We start from the raw sequence: 22,556 nt of genomic DNA, 5'->3' as shown, positions 1-22,556 counted from the left end.
GCTCTAATATCTTCTACTCTGTTTAATTCCATTTCATTAAAGGGAAAATTATTTGCAAACCACCAAATTGATTTCACAACCCACTAATGGATCTTGTTGGGCACGTTAAAAAAATATTGACCTAAGAAACTTCAGGAGACATGTGCCAAGATGTTACTTGCAGCTTTGTGGGAAATGGAGAAAATTGGAAACAAGGTAGATATCTATTACCAGGAGAAAGGATGAATAAATTATAGTATACTCTCATAAAGGACTCCCACACAGCAATTCAAATGAATGAGCTGGACAGATACCAATAGCACAAATTGTAAAAACATAATAATGAGTGTACTTGGTTGTATAGTGCCCCACCCTATTCATATCCTCTGGAACCTGTGAGTGTGACCTTATTTAGAAAGAGTTTTTGCAGTTGTAACCAAGTTTAGATGATGTCATACTGAATTAAGGTGGACTTTAAATACAGTATGACTGGAAATGTGGACACAGACAGATACACTCACAGGGAGAAAGCCATGTGATGATGAAGGCAGAGATTGGAGTGATGCATTTATATGTCAAGGAATGCTAAGGATTATTGGCAAACACCAGAAACCGGAAGAGGCAAGGAACAATCCTTCCCTAGAGCCTTCAGAGGGAGCATAGCCCTGCCCACACCTTGATCTTGGGTTCCTACTCTCCAGAACTGTGCGAGCACAAAATTATTTATTTATTTAATTTTTTTCCGAAGCTGGAAACGGGGAGGCAGTCAGACAGACTCCCGCATGCGCCCGACCAGGATCCACCCGGCATGCCCACCAGGGGGCGATGCTCTGCCCATCTTGGGGCGTCGCTCTGCCACAATCAGAGCCATTCTAGTGCCTGAAGCAGAGGCCACAGAGCCATCCTCAGCACCCGGGCAAACTTTGCTCCAGTGGAGCCCCGGCTGCGGGAGGGGAAGAGAGAGACAAAGAGGAAGGAGAGGGGGAAGGGTGGAGAAGCAGATGGGTGCTTCTCCTGTGTGCCCTGGCCAGGAATCAAACCCGGGACTCCCGCATGCCAGGCCGACGCTCTACCACTGAGCCAACTGGCCAGGGCCTTTTTCTTTTTTTTTAAAAGTTTTATTTATTGCCTGACTTGTGGTGGTGCAGTGGATAGAATGTCGCCCTGAAATGCTGAGGTTGCCTGTTCAAAACCCGGGGCTTGGCCAGTCAGGGCACATACGACAGCACCCAATAAACAACTAAAGTGAAGCAACTGCAATCTCTCTTACTCTCTTTCTAAAAAAAAAAATTAAAAAGAGGTGTATTTTCTTTTTCTTTTACATTAATAGAATTTATTGATTGATTTTAGAGAGGGAGTAAGGGAAGAGAGAGAGAGACAGAGAGACAGAAACATTGATTTGTTTCTGTATGTGCCCTGACTGGGGATCGAACCTGCAACCTTTGCATATCAGGATGATGCTCTAACCAACTGAGCTATCCAGCCAGGACAAGAGGTATATTTTCTTTTTTCTTTTCTTTTTTTTGTGTGTGGCAGAGACAGAGAGAGTCAGAAAGAGGGACAGATAGGGACAGATAGACAGGAAGGGAGAGAGATGAGAAACATCAATTCTTCGTTGCAGTTCCTTAGTTGTTCATTGATTGATCTCTCACATGTGCCTTGATGGGTGTGTGTGTGGGGGGCTACAGCAGACCGAGTGACCCCTTGCTCGAGCCAGCGGTCTTGGGCTCAAGCTGGTGAGCCTTGCTCAAACCAGATGAGCCCGTGCTCAAGCTGGTGACCTCGGGGTCTGGAACCTGGGTCCTCCACATCCCAGTCCAATGCTCTATCCATTGCACCACTGCCTGGTCAGGCAAGAGGTGTATTTTCAATAAGATTTTTAGAAAATATTTAATTTATTGATTTATGGGGGAGGGGAAGAGAACTGTCAACTCATAGTTGCATGTGGGAGTCTGTTTCTCTGTCTCCCTTCCTCTCACTTGAAAAAAAAAACAAGTCACTCAGTTTGTGGTCCTTTGTTACAGAGGCCGTAGGAAACTAATACAATAAGGAAAAAAAAAAAAGCAAGTGCTAAAGAATTAACACAGTATAACGTCATTTATACCAAGTGTGAAAACCTGCAAACCCAATGCTCTAAATTATTTGGGGAAACATATGCATGTGGTAATAGTATGAAAACGTGTGTGATAATGTTGAACATTAAATTCAGGATATGGCTGACCTGTGGTGATGCAGTAGATAAAGCATAGACCTGGAATGCTGAGGTCACTGGTTCAAAACCCTGGGCTTGCCTGGTCAAGGCACCTATGGACTTGATGCTTCCTGCTCCTCCCTCTTCTCTCTTTTTTTCTCTCTCTCCCCTTCTCTAAAAAAATAAATAAAATCTTTAAATTCAGAATATGGGGAAGGAAAAAGGTGGACTCTGAGAAGGATACACTGGGACTTCAGTCACATCATTAATGCTGTAATTTAAAAAATCTGGATCAAATATGGAAAAATGGTTAAGAGTTCACACAGTTGCATAGTGGATAGAAAAGAAGTGGATGATAGAAAAAGATACTCAGCATCACTGTCAGTTAGGGAAATGCAAATCCAAACCACAGCGAGATCCCACTTCACACATGGTGGATGGTTGTAATAAAAAAACAGACAACAGCCTGACCAGGTGATGGCGGGGTGGATAGAGCGTTGGACTGGGATGCGGAGGAACCAGGTTTGAGATCTTGAGCTTGAGTGTGGGCTCATCTGGTTCGAGCAAGGGCTCACCAGCTTGGACCCAAGGTCGCCGGCTCCAGCAAGGGGTTACTCGGTCTGCTGAAGGCCTGCGGTCAAGGCACATATGAGAAAGCAATAAATGAACAACTAAGGTGTCTCAATGCGCAACGAAAAACTAATGATTGATGCTTCTCATCTCTCTGTTTCTGTCTGTCCTGTCTATCCCTCCCTCTGACTCTCTCTCTGTCCCTGTAAAAAAAAATTTTTTTAGGGGAGAACAAAAAACCTCAGACATTAAAAAAAAAACCCAAAACCCCCAGACAACAATAAGTATTAGAGAGGCTGTGGAGAGGCTGGAACCCTAATATACTGCTGAGCTCATAAGGTTAAACATAGAGTTACCGTATGACCCAGCCATTCCACTGCTATGTATATATATCCTTTAGAATGGAAAACATAGAGGCCCTGGTCAGTTGGCTCAGTGGTAGAGCATCGGCCTGGTTCGATTCCCGGCCAGGGCACACAGGAGAAGCGCCCATCTGCTTCTCCACCCCTCCCCCTCTCCTTCCTCTCTGTCTCTCCCCCTCCCGCAGCTGAGGCTCCAATGGAGCAAAGTTGGCCCGGGCGCTGGGGATGGCTCTATGGCCTCTGCCTCAGGCGCTAGAATGGCTCTGGATGCAACAAAGCAGCGCCCCAGATGGGCAGAGCATAGCCCCCTGGTGGGAATGCCGGGGGATCCCGGTCGGGTGCATGCGGGAGTCTGTCTGACTGCCTCCCCGTTTCCAACTTCAGAAAAATACCAAAAAAAAAAAAAAGAATGGAAAACATAGATCCACACAAAGATTTGTAAAAACACCTAAATGTTCATCAACTGATGAAGGGATAAGTTAAATGCAGTATTCCTGCTTGACCAGGCAGTGGCACAGTGGATAGAGCGTCGGACTGGGATGCGGAGGAACCAGGTTCGAGATCGCCTGCTTGAGCGTGGGCTCATCTGGTTTGCGCAAAGCTCACCAGCTAGGACCCAAGGTCGCTGGCTTGAGCAAGGGGTTACTCAGTCTGCTGTAGCCCCACGGTCAAGGCACATATAAGAAAGCAATCAATGAACAACTAAGTGCCACAATGAAAAACTGATGATTGATGCTTCTCATCTCTCTGTGTTCCGGTCTGTCTGTTCCTATCTATTACTCATTCTGACTCTCTCTCTGTCTCTAAAAAAAAAAAAAAAAAAGCAGTATTCCCACACAATGGAATATTATTCAGCCATTAAAAGGAATGAATTACTTGTGTTGCAGAATTGGGCACCTGTAACTGGTATAATTCTGTTAACTAGGTCACCCTATAAATTCAATTAAACAATAAGGGAAAAATAAAAGGAACAAATTACTGATAACATACCAAAAAACAAGAATGAATCTCAAAAACATTATGCTAAGTGAAAGAAGCCAGTCACAAAAGACCATATGTTGCATGATTCAATTTATACAAAATGTCCAGAATAGGCAAATCTACAGATATACAAAGTATACTGCTCACAAAAATTAGGGGATATTTAAAATTAATATGAAGTGATAAAAAAGCATTTGATTTTATTTATTAAACAAAAACATCAGAAAAGCAAATAAGTCAAAGAAAGTTGTTTGATTATGCAAATGAGATGCAAAACCAATTTTAATTTCATTGGTGAAAATGCACTGTACAAAAGGTTGAAAGTACTAGAGAATCTGCACGTTCCCTGATCCCCTAATTTTTGTGAGCAGTGTATATTAGAGGTTGCCTAAGGCTGAAGGGAGCTGGGGTGAAGAAATGTTTTGTTTTATTTTTTCACCCCATTGATTAGAGAGTGAGAGAGAAAGGAAAAGAGAGAGAAGTGCTAACTTGTTCCATTCAGTTGTGTACTCATTGTTTGCTTCTCTAAGTGCCTTGACTGGATTCTCAACCCATGACCTCCGTGCACGGGAACAGTACTCTATCCACTGAGCCACCCGGCCAGAGCAAGAAATCTTTTAAAATTGATTGTGATATTGATCGCACAACTCTTTGCTCTTACTAAAACCACTGTATTGTATGCTATAAGTAGTTAAATTACTGGCTATATGCATTATCTAAAGTTTTAGATATGGAAAAATTAAAGAATCTAACCACAAGGAAACATCAGACAAACCCAGACCTAGGGGGACATTTCACAAAGGAACTGTCCTGAAATATTTAAGTCAACTTCATGAAACACGAAGTCAGAACAATTGTACCAGACATGAGAACTAAATACAAAAAGGGTCATGAACGCCACATATTTTAAAATGTAATTCCGTGAGAGCCATACAACCTCCCGTGTATGTTATGCATTATCCAATAAAAATTTGGTGTTGTCCCGGAGGACAGCTGTGATTGGCTCCAGCCACCTGCAACCATGAACTGTAGGAAATGAATGGATTGTAATACATGGGAATGTTTTATATTTTTAACAGTATTATTTTTTTTCCTTTTTTTTTTTTGTATTTTTCCGAAGCTGGAAACGGGGAGAGACAGTCAGACAGACTCCCGCATGCGCCCGACCGGGATCCACCCAGCACGCCCACCAGGGGGCGATGCTCTGCCCCTCCGGACTCCGTTGCGACCAGAGCCACTCTAGCGCCTGGGGCAGAGGCCAAGGAGCCATCCCCAGCGCCTGGGCCATCTTTGCTCCAATGGAGCCTTGGCTGCGGGAGGGGAAGAGAGAGACAGAGAGGAAGAGGGGGTGGGGGTGGAGAAGCAAATGGGCGCGTCTCCTATGTGCCCTGGCCGGGAATCGAACCCGGGTCCCCCGCACACCAGGCCGATGCTCTACCGCTGAGCCAACCGGCCAGGGCCCAGTATTATTATTATTATTTTTTTTTTATTAAAGATTTGTCTGCGAGCCAGATGAAGCCATCAAAAGAGCCACATCTGGCTCGCGAGCCATAGGTTTCCACCCCTGAAATGAAGCTGTTAAAAAAAGGGCAGGCCAGGCCCTGGCCGGTTGGCTCAGCAGTAGAGCGTCGGCCTGGCGTGCGGGGGACCCAGGTTCGATTCCCGGCCAGGGCACATAGGAGAAGCGCCCATTTGCTTCTCCACCCCCCCTCCTTCCTCTCTGTCTCTCTCTTCCCCTCCCGCAGCCAGGGCTCCATTGGAGCAAAGATGGCCCAGGCGCTAGAGTGGCTCTGGTCGCGGCAGAGCGACGCCCCAGAGGGGCAGAGCATCGCCCCCTGGTGGGCAGAGCGTCGCCCCTGGTGGGCGAGCCGGGTGGATCCCGGACGGGCGCATGCGGGAGTCTGTCTGCCTGTCTCTCCCCGTTTACAGCTTCAGAAAAAAAAAAAAAGAAAAAAAAAAAAAGAAAAAAAGGGCAGACCAGGCCCCATGGTAACCGCAAGAGGGCACTCTAAGTACAGGCTTACCTCCTCCCTTGGGAACGTAGTTTCTCAGGCCCTGCCCCAGACTTCGTGCTCAACTCGGAGAATCTTGCCAAGCCCCGATTTGACCACAGGATAGGGCCTGACCCCATCCCAACCACGCCTCGGAGACTCTGGCCACACCCTCAAGTTCCTGGCCACACCCCCAGTCCTTAATCACACCCTAAAGCCCTGGTCACGCCCCAAGGCAGTGTCAGAAGCAGCAAATTCACCCTCCCAACTCCCCAAACTGACCACAGATGCAAGCACAAACTAGATACTCAGAAACACAGAGCCTTAAAAACATGGCTTTTAATTTGCAATCTTTTTTTTCTTTCTTGGAATCATTTAAAATTTATAGAAAAGTTGCAAGAATAAGTCAAAGCCTTCTATATAACCTTCAACCAGGTTCACCAAATGTTAGCAATTTGCTAATTTGCTTTATTATTGGCTCTTTCTCTCTTTCCCCACCTCCCCCATCATTTGAGAGTAAGTTTCAGGCATCCTGCCACTTTGCCACTGAACACTTTGGTGTCTATTTCCACGTTTATGGACGTCCTTTTACACAGTCACAGTATGGTTATCTAAAGCAGGACATTTAACAGCGATACAACACTAGTATCTAACGCAGTCTATATTCAAATCATCAGTTGTCCCTATATTATCCTTTATAGAGAGACAATTTTTCCAGTCCAAGATCCAATCTGAGATTATGTTTGTATTTAGTTCTCAAGTCTGGTACAATTGCTCTGACTTCATGTTTCATTAAGTTGACTTAAATATTACAGGACAGTTCCTTTGTGAGATGTCCCCCTCGATCTGGGTTTGTCTGATGTTTCCTTGTGGTTAGATTCTTTAATTTTTCCATTGATTTAAGAGAGAGAAAGACAGAGAAAGAGAGAGAGAGAGAGAGAGAGAGAGAGAGAGAGAGAGAGGAAGGAAGGAAAAGGAAAGAGAAGCATCAACTCGTTCCACTTGGCTGTGTGCTCATTGATTGCTACTCATATGTGCCCTGACCTGATAGGGATGAAATCTGTGACCTCTGTGCACTGGGGACACTTTACCCATTGAGCCATGAGGTGAGGGCCTCCTTGTGATTATATTCTTGCGGCAGGAATATTATGGAAGTGATGCTGTGTCCTTCTCAGTGTATCGGATCAGAAGGTACATGATGTTGGCTGTCCCATTATTGGAGATAAATTCCACCATTTGGTTAAGGTGAAACATGGAACCCCAGACTCATAGATTTACCAGGTCAGTTTCTTTCCTTTCTGGGCCTCAGTTTCCTTTCTTTAAAACAGAGATATGGCCTGACCTGTGGTGGCGCAGTGGATAAAGCGTCGACCTGGAAATGCTGAGGTCGCCGGATCGAAACCCTGGGCTTGCCTGGTCAAGGCACATATGGGAGTTGATGCTTCCTCCTCCCTTCTCTCTCTCCTCTCTCTCCTCCCCCCTTTCTAAAATGAATAAATAAAAAAAAATTAAAAATTTAAAACAGAGGTATGGCCTGACCAGGCGGTGGCGCAGTGGATAGAGCGTCAGACTGGGATGCAGAGGACCCGGTTCAAGACCACGAGGTTGCCAGCTTGAGTGTGGGCTCATCTGGATGGGAGGAAAAGCCCACCAGCTTGAACCCAAGGTCGCTGGCTCCAGCAAGGGGTTACTCGGTCTGCCGAAGGCCCACGGTCAAGGCACATATGAGAAAGCAATCAATGAACAACTAAGGTGTTGCAACGTGCAATGAAAAACTAATGATTGATGCTTCTCATCTCTCTCCATTCCTGTCTGTCTGTCCCTGTCTATCCCTCTCTCTGACTCATTCTCTGTCTCTGTAAAAAATAAATAAATAAATAAATAAATAAATACCCACACAAAAAACAGAGGTATGACTTAAATGAGGGTCTGCAAACATTCCTAACCAGCAGATTGTTCTGTTTAGTTCTTAGGCTCTTAAAATCATTTTTGTTGTTATTGTTGAATGGGCAATCAGTTATGATTTGGTAGACTTCATGCATGCACCTGGAAGTGTCTGGGTTTACCCAGGGTGCTGATAACAAGTGAAACTTTGCAACAAGAGTGAGGGCCCCTGAGATATTCATTGAAAGTATGACTTTTGGCTTTAGAAAGCAAGAGCTGTCACAGATGAGAACTGTCTTGTGGCATTGGTTAAGGGCCGGGGGTCGGGAGACCCTATATTTGTACCTCTACCCTCCCTCCTTGGAGTCTGCCTTTCTCTGGGGGAAGGGAGATGGCTGTGGAAGGACATGCGCCCAGCCCCAAGGTCAGAAGGCTGACAGGGGATTTCCATGTGTGGAGAAGCCAGATTCTTTGTTTTAGAGAAGTAACTGATCAAGGTCAGTGCTGGGCTCAGCTCCTGGACCTGGGGCTGGTTTCTCACACACAAAGAAGCACATCGCCCACAGCCTGGATCCACATACAAGGAGACTCTTATCACATATTCTAGGTTGATAATGGTCAGGCCCTGAACTAAGCACTTGGTACTTATGATCTCACTAAACCCTCATCAACACTGAGAGGTGAATATTATTTCTGTTTTACTGATGAGGAAACTGAAGCTCAGGGCAGTACAGTCACTTTGCCCAAGGGTCACGTAGCCATTGGTAGCAGAGCCCTAGTGTGACAGGTACACATTTTCCCTCACAAATTCCCCCCTCTTCCTTTTGTAATATAACCTTAGAATTTTAGCTGAATACACGTTGCACAGATAAAACTACATTTCCCAACTTTCCTCTTGATAGATGACTAAATTCTAGCTAATAGAATATGATGACTTCCGGGTTGTAGCCTTGAAGGGGCATACAATTGACTTCCTTTTTTCTTCTTCCCAATGGTTGGAATGCGGATGTGATGGTGGGAGCCAGAGCAGCAACTTTGGACCATGTGGAAGTGTGAGGTGAAGGCAGAAGAGCAACAAGGTGGAAGGAGCCCGGATCTTTGACATTCTCAAGCTGCTAGGCCTGGGTGTTAATTAGGCCTTACCATGAGAGAAAAATAAACTTCCAGCTCATTTAGGCCACAATATTTTTTAGTTTTTGTTATGATAGCAGGATAAAAAGTCTAGCTAACACACACATCTAGGCTAGGCTCTCATCCCATTTTTCAGTCACAACAAAGAATAAGTCCCATCATCTCCACTTTCCTTCATCTGTGTCCTCAAAAACAATTCCCTGATGATAAGAACAGCAATTCCTATGTATCAAGTTCTTTCTAAGCATCATGCCGTTGGAAGTGCAATTCGTTCAAGTTTAATCCTCACAACAACACTACAAGGTAGATGCTATTATTATCCTCTCATTTTTATGGATGAAGGAACTGAGGATTAGGGCTGTGAAGTTACCCAATGAAGGTCACACAGCTAGGACACAGAAGGGCAGGACTCAAACTCAATTCTGACTCCAGGGCCAGTGCCCTCACACTTGGCTGTTATCTACACCTTTTCCAGCAGGACACACGTTCACATGCACACAGTGAAAATAACAGACACAACCACACACGACCTTCCTGAGAGTCAAGAGGGCCCAGTGATTGTGAGCATGGGTTCTGAGGTAGCAGACTTGGGCTTGGGCAGGAGACTTGCTCTCCAGAGCCTCAGTTTTCTCATCTGGAATATGGACACCATCATGGTCAGTCGACAACTGCTAATATTTGCATTTCTGTTCAAATCCTCAAATTAGTCACACAGTGTGACAGGGGACTGGACACAATCACAAAGAATCGCAGACACCATAATACAGCGGGGAGTGATCAGCGACCTTCCTAGAGGTCAGGGTCTGCTAAAGAAACAGTCACTGCACGTGACCTTACACAAATAGTAGGATTACCACATGGGATGCTCTCACACACCACAGCTTGCAGGACCCAACAGTCACCCTCTGTGGTGGGTTGAATAATGGCCTCCTACAAAAATATGTCCCCAGAACCTCTGAACATGACCTTATTTGGAAAAGGGGTCTTTGCAGATATAAGTAAGGTAAGTAAGGATCTTGAGATGGGATCATCCTGAATCACTCAGGTGGTCCCTAAATACAATGACTAGTCTTTGTAAGAGACAGAAAGGAGACAGACATGCAGAGAAGGCTGTGTGAAGACAGAGACAGAAATGGGAGCAGTGCAGCCACAGGCCAGGAACACCTGGAGCCACCAGAAGCTAGAAGAGGAGGGTAAGAGTTCTCCTCTAGAAACTTCAGAAAGAGTGTGGGCCTGCCCACACCTGATTTTGGACTTCTGGCCTCCAGAACTGCGAGAGAATAAATTTCTGTTTTAAGCCACCAAGCTTGTGGTCATTTGTTACGGCAGCCATAGGAAGCCAATATACCTCCCAAGTCAGGCAGCTCTAGGGACACCATAACCCAGAGACAGGGTCAGAAACAGGCACATGGTCATAAACACACAGAGACACATGGCTACCTAAGTCAGGAGAGCAGGTGAGTACAGGCCAATCAGAGCTAACATGGAAGTGGTTGTGCATGGATGTGTGTACGTGTGTTCACACACACACATACATACACACCCAGCCAATTATGGAATCCAATAGTGCCTCCCAGGAAGGTGTGAAGACAGTGGGCCCACAGATACAGATGATAGGAGTCATGACAGCAAAAATGTTCACAAGTGCCAAGACAAATGAAGACACAAGGGCCTAGGGAGGCCCCCAGACTAAAGAAAAATAATACCATCACTCAGAAACACAGGAACACATGGTCACTCATGAAGGCCAACACAATAGGACCATGGCTATCAGCTTTTCCCAAAGGAGAACCCTTTCTTCAAGTCTGGGGGTAGAGGGGACTGATGGGGTTCCAGTCCTTCCTTGGGGGTTCCAGCTTGTCGCTGTCCCCATTGCCCATCATCTTCTCTTCCTGAAGGTCAATCCCTGTAACAAATTTCTTATCCATATGCTGACTCTCTGTAATGTTGATTCTCTGATTGAAGCGTGGGGTGTGCTGAATAAAGGCTCCCAGTGATACTCTCATTCTAATTTCTGGAATCTGTGATGTCACTTTTCATGGGAAAGGGACTTAATAGATGTGATGAGGTTAAGAATCTTGAGATGGGGAGATTATCTTGGGTGGGCCCAACATCATCACAGGGTCCTCTTAAGAGGGAGGAAGGAGATCAGAGTAGGAGATGTATAGATGAAAGCAGGAGGTTGTAGACACAAGGAAGGGGCCACGAGCCAAGGGATGCAGGCAGCCTTAGACGCTGGAGAATGCAAGGGAACAGATTCTCCCCTAGAGCTTCCCAAAGGAACCAGCCCTGCTGATACCTTGACTGGCCCAGTAAACATGATTTTGCACTTTTGACCTTCAGAAGTATAAAAGAATACATTTGTGTTGTTTTAAGCCACTAAATGTGTGTTACTATGTTACTGTGGTAACAGGAAATGAATGCAAATGGGGTTGATTCACAAGAGATGTGTCCCCAGAGTCAAAAAGTCATTGTAGCCCTGGCCGGTTGGCTCAGCAGTAGAGTGTCGGCCTGGCGTATGGGGGACCTGGGTTCGATTCCTAGCCAGGGCACTTAGGAGAAGTGCCCATTTGCTTCTCCACCCCCACCCCCTCCTTCCTCTCTGTCTCTCTCTTCCCCTCCCGCAGCCAAGGCTCCATTGGAGCAAAGATGGCCCGGGCGCTGCCCCAGGCGCTAGAGTGGCTCTGGTCTCGGAGGAGTGACGCCCCGGAGGGGCAGAGCATCGCCCCCTGGTGGGCAGAGCATCGCCCCTGGTGGGCGTGCCAGGTGGATCCCGGTCGGGGGCATGCGGGAGTCTGTCTGACTGTCTCTCCCCGTTTCCAGCTTCAGAAAAGTACAACAACGAAAAAAAAGTCATTGTAGCCTGACCAGGCAGTGGCGCAGTGGATAGAGCGTCAGACTGGGATGCAGAGGACCCAGGTTCGAGACCCCAAGGTCGCCAGCTTGAGCGCAGGCTCATCTGGTTTGAGCAAAAGCCCACCAGCTTGAACCCAAGGTCACTGGCTCCAGCACAGGGTTACTCGGTCTGCTGAAGGCCCGCGATCAAGGCACATATGAGAAAGCAATCGATGAACAACTAAGGTGTTGCAACGCACAACAAAAAACTAATGATTGGTGCTTCTCATCTCTCTCCATTCCTGTCTGTCTGCCCTGTCTATCCCTCTCTCTGACTCACTGTCTCTGTAAAAAAATAAATAAATAAGAAAAAAAAGTCATTGTATGTTGGGGGGGGGGCGTGGAGGCACTGAGTAAAATGTGACACACCAAGCAAGACATGATAAAAGCAGGTTTCATAGCAGTCAGCTGTGGGACACACACACACACTCACACACACACACACACACACACACACACAGTGTCACTATGGAATCTAACAAGGTCTCCTGGAAAGATGTCATACATTATGTAATCCCCAGAAACAATGGCACAGTGGCACAATGACAGAACTTTCAAACACACGGTAAGTCCTATAGACAACCACACATATCATTGTCAGTCTGAGACTCTCAGGTCACTCTAGAGTCAGCTGGGTACGGCGTACAGGTGTGTGCACACACACTTCCTCCAGACCTCCTCAGGAAGAGGTCCAGCCAAGCCAGTGATACGGTACAAAAATATTTTATTACAAAAGAGATTAAACCAAAATGCCTAATAATTTACATTGTTATAAGTGCTTGGCTGCAGCCCATCTCTCCCTCCTCATGGGCGGAGGGTGAGGGGAGCGGCTGTTCCCTGGTTCCACCAGCTCTGGAAGAGGAGAAGGAAATAAATGATTGGATGGAATTCAGACAGGAGACTGGTGCCTGAGAGTAACTGTCGGGAAGAGATGGGAGAATATTTGTGCTCAGAAGAGGGGGTAGATGCATGCGCCTCTGTGCAAATCCTGGTTCTAAAGATTGGGGGGGCAGAGGAAGATCTTCACAGTTTCCAGGAGGGTTGACTCCACAGGGCAGAGAGGTCCCTCCTCATGAGTCCAAGATCTGCCCCCCCATCCCTCTCAGCTGCCTCCTGGAGCTTGGGAGGGCAGCACTGGCAGGCCAGGGGCTTGGAGGACACCGGCAAAGGGCAGGAAGGCAGGTGGAGATGAGGGAGGAAGAAAAAAATTGGGGGGAGCCATGGGAAATCCATGGGGGTCCTTGGGGGGAGACTGGGAGGGCGAGGAAGATGGTGATGCAGAGAGAAGACCTGTGGAAAGAAGAGAGAGGAGGGATGAGGGCAGTGAGAGACTAATCCAGAGAGAAGGGGGTTGGAGGCCACAACTCCTGGGTTCTGAGGGAGGGGACAGGGTCTGTGTGGTTCTGAGGGGGGAGGGAGCCGGCGGACAGGAGGTTGGGAGCTGATTTCTCACCATTGGAACTGAGGCGGCTGCTGCTTTCAGGGGAGGTGGTACCACTCCGGTCGGGGGAAGGCTCTGGCTGTGATGCAGGAGCAGGCCGGGTGGCCTTCCCCCTGAGGATGTCGATGACCTGTGTGAAGATGGGGGATCACCACCAGGCCACTCCCTCTCTATCTGGGCTGGCTCATGGGGTTTGTCAGTGAGCACCGCCTCTTTCTTAATGCTCGTGGCTTCCTTTCTTTGTGCCTCAGTCTCTCCTCGTGTCTAGACCTCACACCCACGCACTCAACCGCTTCCCTCTACGCACTGGCACAGACGCACACCCACACCTGCTCCATCGCACACACGCATCCACGTACCGGCGCTCGGTAAGAGTCCCCTCAAGCCCCCACCCCCACTAGCGCGCACACTCACCCGGCGGCTGCGCGCCACCATGAGCGGTGTGTCGTTATGACAGTTCTTGAGGCCGCTGTCCGCCCCGCTGCGGACCAGCGTGCGCACCAGCGGGAGGAGCCCGCGGCCAGACGCCGAGTGCAGCGCGGAGCTGCCGGAGTACATCTGCGCGTTCACGTTAGCGCCATGCTGCAGGGTTGGAGGAGCGGGTCAGAAGCACCACCCTGGAGTGATGGGGGCGGGGCGGGGCGATGGAAGGGTGGAAGCTAGAACTCAGGGCAGGTCGGCAGGGGATTGAGCGGGCGGCGCCGAATCAATCAGAGCTAGACTCCGCGGTCCGGCCAAAGTAGGGGCGGAGTCAGAGAAGGTTCCAGAGTCGAGTCTGGGCGGAAAGACAGCAGGGACAGGGCCAAAGCCGGAAGGCAGGGTCAGCAAGACCGTCGCTGGACGGCGCCAGGGACGTTTGTGGAGCGGGGAAGGAATAGACGAGGGCTCAGGACAAGTTCGCAGCCTGAGGGGTAAAGTCATAGGTTGCCAGAACGAGGACTAGAGGAGGGGGTCAGAGCTGGAAGGATGGAGCGATGGTGGGTTGGTGCCAAAGGAAAGGGAGGGCGAGAGGACAAGGGCAGGGCGGTACCCACCTGCAGCAGCAGCTGCACCATGCTCAGGCTGTTGTTTTCCACGGCGTGGATGAGTGGTGAGCGGCCGCTCTTAATGTCCTGCGGCAGGGAGAGAAGGTCCTTGAGTGTCTCCAAGCTCTGATCAAACAGCGGGTGACCCGCATCCCTACCGCTGGGGTCCAGTCTCAGTTGCGTTCGAGACCCGGAACCCCACCCACACGGGCGCTCTCCCGCGCCAGCCCCGCCCTCCTTGGCCCGCCCCTTTTGGTCCAGCTAGACGAGGCTCCCTAGCTCACCACAGCATCGATGTCCGCACCGCGCTCCAGCAAGAGCAACACTGCTTCATGGCACTCGGAGTTCACGGCCACGTGCAGGGCCGTGAGCCCTGAAGGAGAGAGACTCAGTCAAACATAGGCTTAGGGCTTTGCAGCCCCATAAGGACGCCAGGTCCTGCCACGTCATCTCACCCTGAGCCCAGGTCGATGCTCACCGTCATAGTTGCGGGCCTCCAGGTCCACCGTGCCCGGGGCCGCGCTGTCCAGCAGGGCCCGCAGGCAGGTCGGGCTACGGTGTTCACATGCCAGGTGGGCTGCCGTCTGGCCATGGCGGTCCAGTGCCATGGGGCTGGCACCTGCTATCACCAGTAGCCGGACCACGGACGGCAAAGTGGTGATCACAGCCAGGTGTAATGGCGTCTGGGGAAAAGAATCTGTGAGGAACCCCGTGCCCTGACTTGGGTTCCAGTCTTGCCTCCCTCAGAATTTTCCAGTCCTGACCCCCAGCAGCAGTCTTACTCAGGAACCAGAAATCTGGAGCCCCTTCTTCCTCAGGTTCGAGAGCTCTTCCTCCCCAAGGACCCAGAAGTCTGAACCCCCAGTCCCTCCTCCCTCAGACCCAGGGGGCCAGGACTCCAGGCCCCGAGCCTCACCTGTCGGAGGTGGTTGTAGATATCCAGCTCCCGGCCGCCATGCTGGAAGAGGCTGACCAGCCGATGCACAGCAGGTAGATTGTCCTGTACCACAGCAATGTGGAGTGGCCTGGGGGTGAGGGTCACAGACATTAGGGGCTGCTCACCTCACCCCCATTCTCTTTAGCAGCACTAACTCTAATACATGCTGAATACTTATCTCTAGAATCCAGTCCCTTCTCCCCACCCCCTACTCCCTCCTTCCTGATTCAGCCACCATCATCTTCCTCCTGAACTGTCTCCTCCTCACTAGCTCCCCTGCTTTCATCATGGCCCTACTGTCTGCCCTCCAGTAGCAGCCAGAAGGACCCTGTTAGATCTTAAGTCAGGTCATGCCCCCCCTCTCTGCTGAGACCCCAGAATAAAGACCAACTCCTCATATGGCTGACAGGTCCTGTGTGATCCTGTCCACCTCTCTTCAAACCCTTTGACCTTGCCTGACCTGTGGTGGTGCAGTGGATAAAGCCTCAACCTGGAATGCTGAGGTTGTGGGTTCAAAACCCTGGGCTTGCCTGGACAAGGCACATGTGGGAGTTGATGCTTCCTGCTCTTCCCCCCTTCTCTCTCTCTCCTCTCTAAGAAAATGAATAAAATCTAAAACAGAAACAAAAAACCTTTGACCTCATCTCCATCTACTCTCCTCACTCTCTTCTGACCATTGCCTCCTAAGGCTTTTGCACTGGCTGTTCCCTTTGCTTGGAACACTCTTCCCCAGATACATGCAGGGCCTCTGCTAAAATGGCCCTGCTTTTCCTCCCCCTTACTCTGCTTAATTTTCCTCCACATCATCACCTGACATTGTATAGTTTATTTGTTTCCTGTCTAAATTCTGCCCCTCTCCTGCTAGGGCAGGGTGTTTTGTCTGTTTCGGTCACTGCCCAGTGCCTAGAACAGTGCATGGGGTTGAACAGGTGCTCTGTAAACATGTGCTGAATAAATGAATCCATTTCATTGATCCCTGGCCATCCTTGAAGCTGCTGACCACATTCCCACCCCCGGAGGGCCATAGCTTTCTCATTTGTGAAATAAGTGGGGATGAACGAGATACCATTAAGGTTTCCATCAGTTGTGATTGCATCACATTCAGCCACAAGAGTATCTACATGGAGGAAGTTTTGCCTAAAAGGGAGGTGGGACAAGCTGGGATGGGGTCATTTTTCTGAAGTTTGGGCTGGGCAACCCAGATCGTCCCTCTGGACTGACTGAAGGACTAATTCCCCTAGCTTCTGGGAAGGTTGTCAGCTCTTAGCATTCTCTGGAAATTACCTTCTGCTAAATAACACTGTTTACCCAGGTGGTGAGGGGGAGCAGCACCAGTGGCATACAGTGTCTGGCATTTCTGGCCTCAACTGGGAAGGAAACATTCTCTATGGGAATGCTGAGGCCCTGAGACTACACAGCAGCTTCACTTCTCACTCTGCCCAATTCATAAACTTCTGCCAGCTTCCCAGGGCCCCCAATATGGAACAGCCATTGCAGCAGGAGGGCAATCTGGGATGACTGTGCACGGGCCAATGCATATTAGCTCAGGGTCAAGGGACATTAGCACTGAGGGCCTAGAGTTGGCTGCAAGTACACAGCCCACACAAACTTTCCTTCAGGTCCATTTACTGGATCAACTGCTTTCTCACCCACCACTGCCTGCTTATGTACCACGACCTCCCAACTGTGGAATGTGCATCCTGGACCCACATTTTAAGCCAGTTCCCTAGGTGCTTGGCTTGGGTTGGAGAAATCCTGCAGCCCAGAGGGCTTTAGGGGGCTAAGGAGGCCAGGGTTGCAAATTGGGTTGTCCTCCTCCCTGGCTGTGTGCAACGTGGGCAAAGTCAGGTAGCCTTTCTGAGCCTCTCCGCTTTCTTTTCTGTGAAGTATAATCCACCTCCCGTGAAGAGATTATGCAGGCGAAACGCTGAACCTGGACCCTGGTCCTTGAAAGCGCAATTTTAAAAGTAAATGTTGGGGGAGGGGCCAGACGTGAGCCCTTGGGAAGGGCTGCCTTCCCTCCCCGCACCTCTCAGGATGCCCGCCTGGGTACCTCTCCGTGCGGGTGGGGTTAAGTGAGGGCAGAGGGAGCGAATGATTTCAGAGAAACGGTCCAGGCCTGAGTTCCCATAAACGCGCGGGCCGCAGGGGGTGGGGCGGGGCTGGAGGAAGTGGGGACGGGAGGGGCGGCCCTGCCCTCGGACTTCCAGTAACAGGTCTGCTGGGCGGGGCGCCGTTTCCTGCTCCCGGGGGAGGGATGCCTGTCCCGCCGGGGATCTACCCTGGCCACCCCCCCCCCCGGCACCCCGACTTCCATCTCGAGTGGGGTGTTTGAGGGGGAGTCCAACCCAAAGAGACCTCGCTTTTCTGGGGAAAGACCCCAAGTCTTCCAGCTTGGGGACCCCTCTGGAACGCCAAACTTCTGGTCTCTTGGGACGCTACCTCTTCGCTGATAAGGACTTTCCAGGCCCTCTCAGTTCTAGATCTCCAAGCTGCCCTGCACCTTGCTCCTTACCCCTTAAGAGATCCAGGAATGCAAGCCCCAAACGGGGCTCTCTGGGACTCAGTGCTCGTTTCCCCCTCTCTTAGAGACCCAGATTTCCATCTTGCCAGGCTCAGATGCCCTGAGATTCTTGCCCCCTTGAGCCCCTATAAGTCTAGCCTCCCAACCAAGCTTTACAGCTTTGGGGACCAGACTTAGCGTGTCCCCCTCCCCCGCCTCCAGGCTGCGCCTACTGCCCATTCCGGTAAAGCCTCGGCCTCAGCGGAAGGGGTTAAGGTTAGAGGGAGCGCCGGGAGGGGGAGGCTGTGAGTGAGTGACGGGTGCTGACGTGGGGGAGGCTGAGCAGCTGGGCTGCGGTCAAGTTCTGCGGGAAGGGATTTCCCCGGACAAGCAGCTGAGGCAGAAGTGTTTGCTTTGGGGGAGAGTGGGGAGAGGCGGGAGATGGAGAGAGCAGGGGAGGGCGGGTGGGGCGCAGGGCTAAAGACTGGTGTGCTAGGTTTCCTTCTGCACCCTGCTTTCACAGGCTACAAACAACTCTCCCCTGGGGTCAGATACAATTAACTCTATTTCATAGATGACCCCATAGGTAGCCAGAAGAGGAGGAAACGAGCTTTAGCGAGCCCTTTACGTATCTCGGACACTTTCTCCGGCTAGGGTGCACACCATGGCCCACAAAGGCTGGGGAGCTCTTCTCCAATAATTTTCATCCCCATGTATTGAGCACCTACTGTGCGCGCTGCCCTGTTCCATGCACTATATATATATGTACATCGTTGCACTGAGTCCTTACTGTGATAGATGCTATTATGGGCTGCAGATTTCCCGATAGGAAAACTGAGGCTCAGGGATATGTAGTCAACTTCAGATCCAGTAGTAGAGTCTCCTCCCCACCTTCCCTGCAGAAGTAGGTCTGTTCAATCCGTCCCTACCTGTGGTTTGCAATCCCCAAATCACATTCCCAAAGAAGTGCATTATAGAAATCATCTCATTCCTGCCTCACAGAGATCCCTGCGCACTTACAGTTTCTGTTTTCACAGGGGGAAACTGAGATGGAGAGGGATGAGAAAGTGGCCAGTGAGATTCAAACTGAGGCTGACAGAATTATTCTAAGCATGTTGGTCAAGCGTGTTGAGTGCTTACTATGTGCTAGGCAGAGGGCTAAATCCTCCCATGCAGAATTTCTCAGCAGCTTCAGGAATATGCTCTTTAAACTGCAGGTGATAAAACCATGGGATTTGTGAAGTCAAAAAGGGATCATGGAATTAATTTAGTGGGTTATGACCACCTAACAACAAAAATACACTAGAATAGAAAACACTACAGTAGATCCCATATACTGAAGGTGAGTATTGTTCGTTTTGGTATAATTTTTATTTCAGGTTTATATATGTGTGTTTGTGCTGGGTTTAATGTAAAATAATAACCATAATGATATTCATTAATACCTATTAAGCACTCACAATCTACTAGGCTCAGTACTAGGAGCTTAATATGTATAATTCATATAAGTCAATCAATGGAATATCTTTCTCATTTTTGAAGTGTAGTAAAAAATGTGAAGCCCCTTGCTCCAAAAACAGTGCTAGGAGGTAAGAGCTCTCAGGGTGCCCATTTTTCAGAAGAGGAAACTGAGACTTAGGGGATTGTCCTTGAGCAAAGTTGCACAGCTTGTGGTGGAGTTAATTAGAAAGGCCAAGCCAAGTGACCCTGTGTTGTGGCCGGTTAGGTTGGTGGAAGGCTGGCCTCTCTGTATTGGCTCCCACTCCCTATCGATAAGGCACTATATTACTCACGTGTCTCCGTCCTCATCTGCACAGGTGGCCATGGCGATGTCAGCTGACAGGGGGTGTTCCATTGAGCACACCATGGGGAACAGGGGTGGAGGCAGGCTCAGCAGAGGAAAGGGGGAGCCCATGGTCGGGGTGGGGTACAGGGGCAGTAAAGGTCCTGGGCAGAGAAAGGACATGGTGAGGCTAAGCCTGCAGACAGACCCTCAACCCACTGCCACCTCCAGGTCTTCTCTCCTGCAGTGTCACCTGCCCTTCTCCCAGTCCCTTTTGCATCTCATACTGGGTCCAGAAGGCTCAAGACAAACCTCTTTTTCCATGTCCCTCCTCTGGGCTCCCACAACTTTCCCCCAGTCTGTGCCCTGCCAGCCCTCGTCACTCTTACTGTTACTTATCTTTTCATGTTTCTGACCCCCATCTCCTGCTAGGCAGAGTCCTTAGGGACTGAACCTCAACATCACCCAGCAGGGGGACCTCAGGGCCTGTTTGCTGAGTGAATTTGTGGCTTAGGGAGGTAAAGGCTGGATGAAACACTGGGTAGGGCGTGTAGAATGAATGCTAGAGCATTTGAGGAGAGGGGTGGGTCAGAAGGTGAGATGGGTGGTGCTGGAAGCCTGTTTAGAACACATTGTTGGAAGGGGGACCTTGGCAGCAGGAAAATCCGTATCTACCCAGGATACAGATGGGGAAAACTGAAGCCTGGATTCTCACCCAGGGAACGGGGAAAAGGAAGGGCAGTGGCAGGCCTCTTGGTGCACAGCTTGAGGCTGCACCTGATGGTGTGGAAGGTGCAGAAACTGGGCAAAGGTCTGCACCTTTGGAGATCATTTGGGGATGGTGAGGTAGGCACAGCTGTGGCAGGTGATGCCCCTTCCTTGAGATCACGGATGGATACAGGATGGGGAGAGTGGTGTGTGTCTTTTTTGGTCATCTCCTGATTGTTGGGGCCCCTATTCTGGAATACCCCATTTCCTGGTCCTTGTGTGTCCAATACCAGGCCTTGGTGCCCTGAGGCTTTCTGCCTAAAGACCCCTGAATCCTTCACCCTAGCCCTAAATTCTTGAGTCCTAGATTTCACCAGTCCTGTCCTCTGTTATTAGAATTCTCAGTCCTCATACCTCTAATTTCACCTGGTCTTGTGACCCCAGATGAGACCCTGATCCTTGGTAAACACACATAACTGGGTGCCTAGAAGCCTGGACCCCTGTCCCGCTGGATCATTAGGACCTCGGGTATCTGGGCCTGTCTCCTTGGATCCCTGTGTCAGAACTCCGACTCTATTCTAATTTCCAAAGCCCTTTGATATCTTGGTTCTTGAGATTTTGACAACCTAGGATCCCTAATATCTGTCTCCTTAGAACCAGTCTCTAGTGGTTTGATTTCCTTTGACCTCATATATCTGGATGCCAAGAACCTCAGTTTCCTGGGCCTGGGCACTGATTCCTCCTAACCCTAGATATTGGGGTTCTTAAGAGTTTATAATTCTATGTTTTTGAGACTTTAGGCTCTGCTCCTGTGATCCCCTGAGACCCCAAGTCTGTACTGCTGGGCACTGTCCCCTGGGTCCCTATTATCTGTAGTATTCAAATCGTAGGTTCTGTCTGTCAGGGCCCTGTGGCACCCACCTTCTTAGGACCCCCATATCTCTGTTCTAAGGCACTGCTCCCTGGTATTCCCATATCTTTATCCTGGAGACCTCAGGGCCTGCTTCCCAGCCCCATATCTGTGTTTTGAGACCTTGGCTTCTGTCCTTCTGTCCTTTCAGCTTCCCCAAACCCTCTATAACTGTGACTGAGCTCTGCCCCCTGGCTCTGGTGACCCTATGCCCTGTCTATGCCTCCAACCCGACTTTGACCAGAGAGAGAGACACTCACCCTGGTAGTAGAGGGCCTCTGGCCGGGCCAGGCCGTGGGGGGGTGCGGGGACCGCCGGCGTGTTGGAGCCACCATGTAGGGGATCCGGGGTGACAAAGGGGCCCGCAACGCAGCGGGGGGTGGCGGGCTCCGGGGAGGGAGCGCGCAGTGGGCGCTTGCGGAGCGGCAGCGCGGCGCCGGGGAGTCTCGCGGCTTTGGGCCGGGTGCGGAGGTCCACGGGCCCCTCGTCCATGGCCCCCGTGGGGCATCGGGGCATGAGGCCGCCGAGGACGGCGGCCGAGCGGGCGGCCGGAGCGCAGCTCGGCTCGGCTGCACCGAGGGAGGTTGAACCAGGCGCCGGGACTTCCCCTGCCGCCGGCTGAACTGAAGGGACTTTTGTGGGCCGGGGCGGTGCCGGCCGCCCGCCTCCACGCCCCCGACCCCCCCACCCCGGGGCCACCCGCCCGCTCCAGGGGTTTCCTGGACCCGGTGCCACTCCGGTTGCCCCGCGGAGCAGCCCGCCGCGCGCCCCGCCCAAGCCGCGCCCCGTGCCCGCCCCTCTGGGCCCGGCGGCGCCCGGGGTGGCTGGGTTTCTGCTGGGAGTGAGGTGGGGGTGGGAAGGAGGCGGGGTCGGGGGCTTGAAGGGGCGTCCCCACCCCTGTGGCTGCTGGCCTCTCTCAGTCGCAGTCTCAGTGTTTTTGTCTTTCTGGCTATGTCTCTATTTCTCTATCTCTCAGTCTCCCTCCGGCTGTCCCGTCCGGATAGACATCTCTGAGTTTCTCTGTCTCTGGCTTTGTCTCTAACTCTATCCCTGTCTTTATCTCTGTCTCCACCTTTATCTCTATCTGTCCTCACTGTCTGTCTCTATTGTCTCTGCGACTTTCACCATCTTTTTGCCTCTCGAGTGTTGTCCACTTATCGGTCTTCCCCCAAAGGAAACAATTCCATGACTCCCTGGGGTCGTTAGGGTGCGGGTTCGAGTCCCGACTCTCACTTCCTCGCCGGGTGACCTTGACCACGCACTTC

At 50.4% G+C, this 22,556-nt stretch overlaps 1 protein-coding gene across 1 annotated transcript; it reads right to left on the bottom strand.

The window, feature by feature from the left end:
• Positions 1-12,691: 12,691 nt before the first annotated feature.
• Positions 12,692-21,991, bottom strand: BCL3 (BCL3 transcription coactivator). The gene is made up of 9 exons (XM_066373710.1): positions 21,552-21,991; positions 19,684-19,837; positions 15,367-15,475; positions 14,929-15,133; positions 14,735-14,823; positions 14,460-14,537; positions 13,840-14,007; positions 13,438-13,555; positions 12,692-13,274 (listed from the first exon to the last, which is right to left on the bottom strand). The coding sequence occupies exons 1-9, from the start codon at positions 21,805-21,807 to the stop codon at positions 13,087-13,089; spliced, it is 1,365 nt and encodes a 454-aa protein (XP_066229807.1). The 5' UTR covers positions 21,808-21,991; the 3' UTR covers positions 12,692-13,086.
• Positions 21,992-22,556: the final 565 nt, after the last annotated feature.

Source organism: Saccopteryx leptura, chromosome 3 (assembly GCF_036850995.1).
Source record: "Saccopteryx leptura isolate mSacLep1 chromosome 3, mSacLep1_pri_phased_curated, whole genome shotgun sequence".
In the NCBI taxonomy this organism is placed as follows: domain Eukaryota; kingdom Metazoa; phylum Chordata; class Mammalia; order Chiroptera; family Emballonuridae; genus Saccopteryx; species Saccopteryx leptura.
Note: the sequence above shows the minus strand (reverse complement) of the source record. Positions and strands in the feature narration are given on the sequence as shown.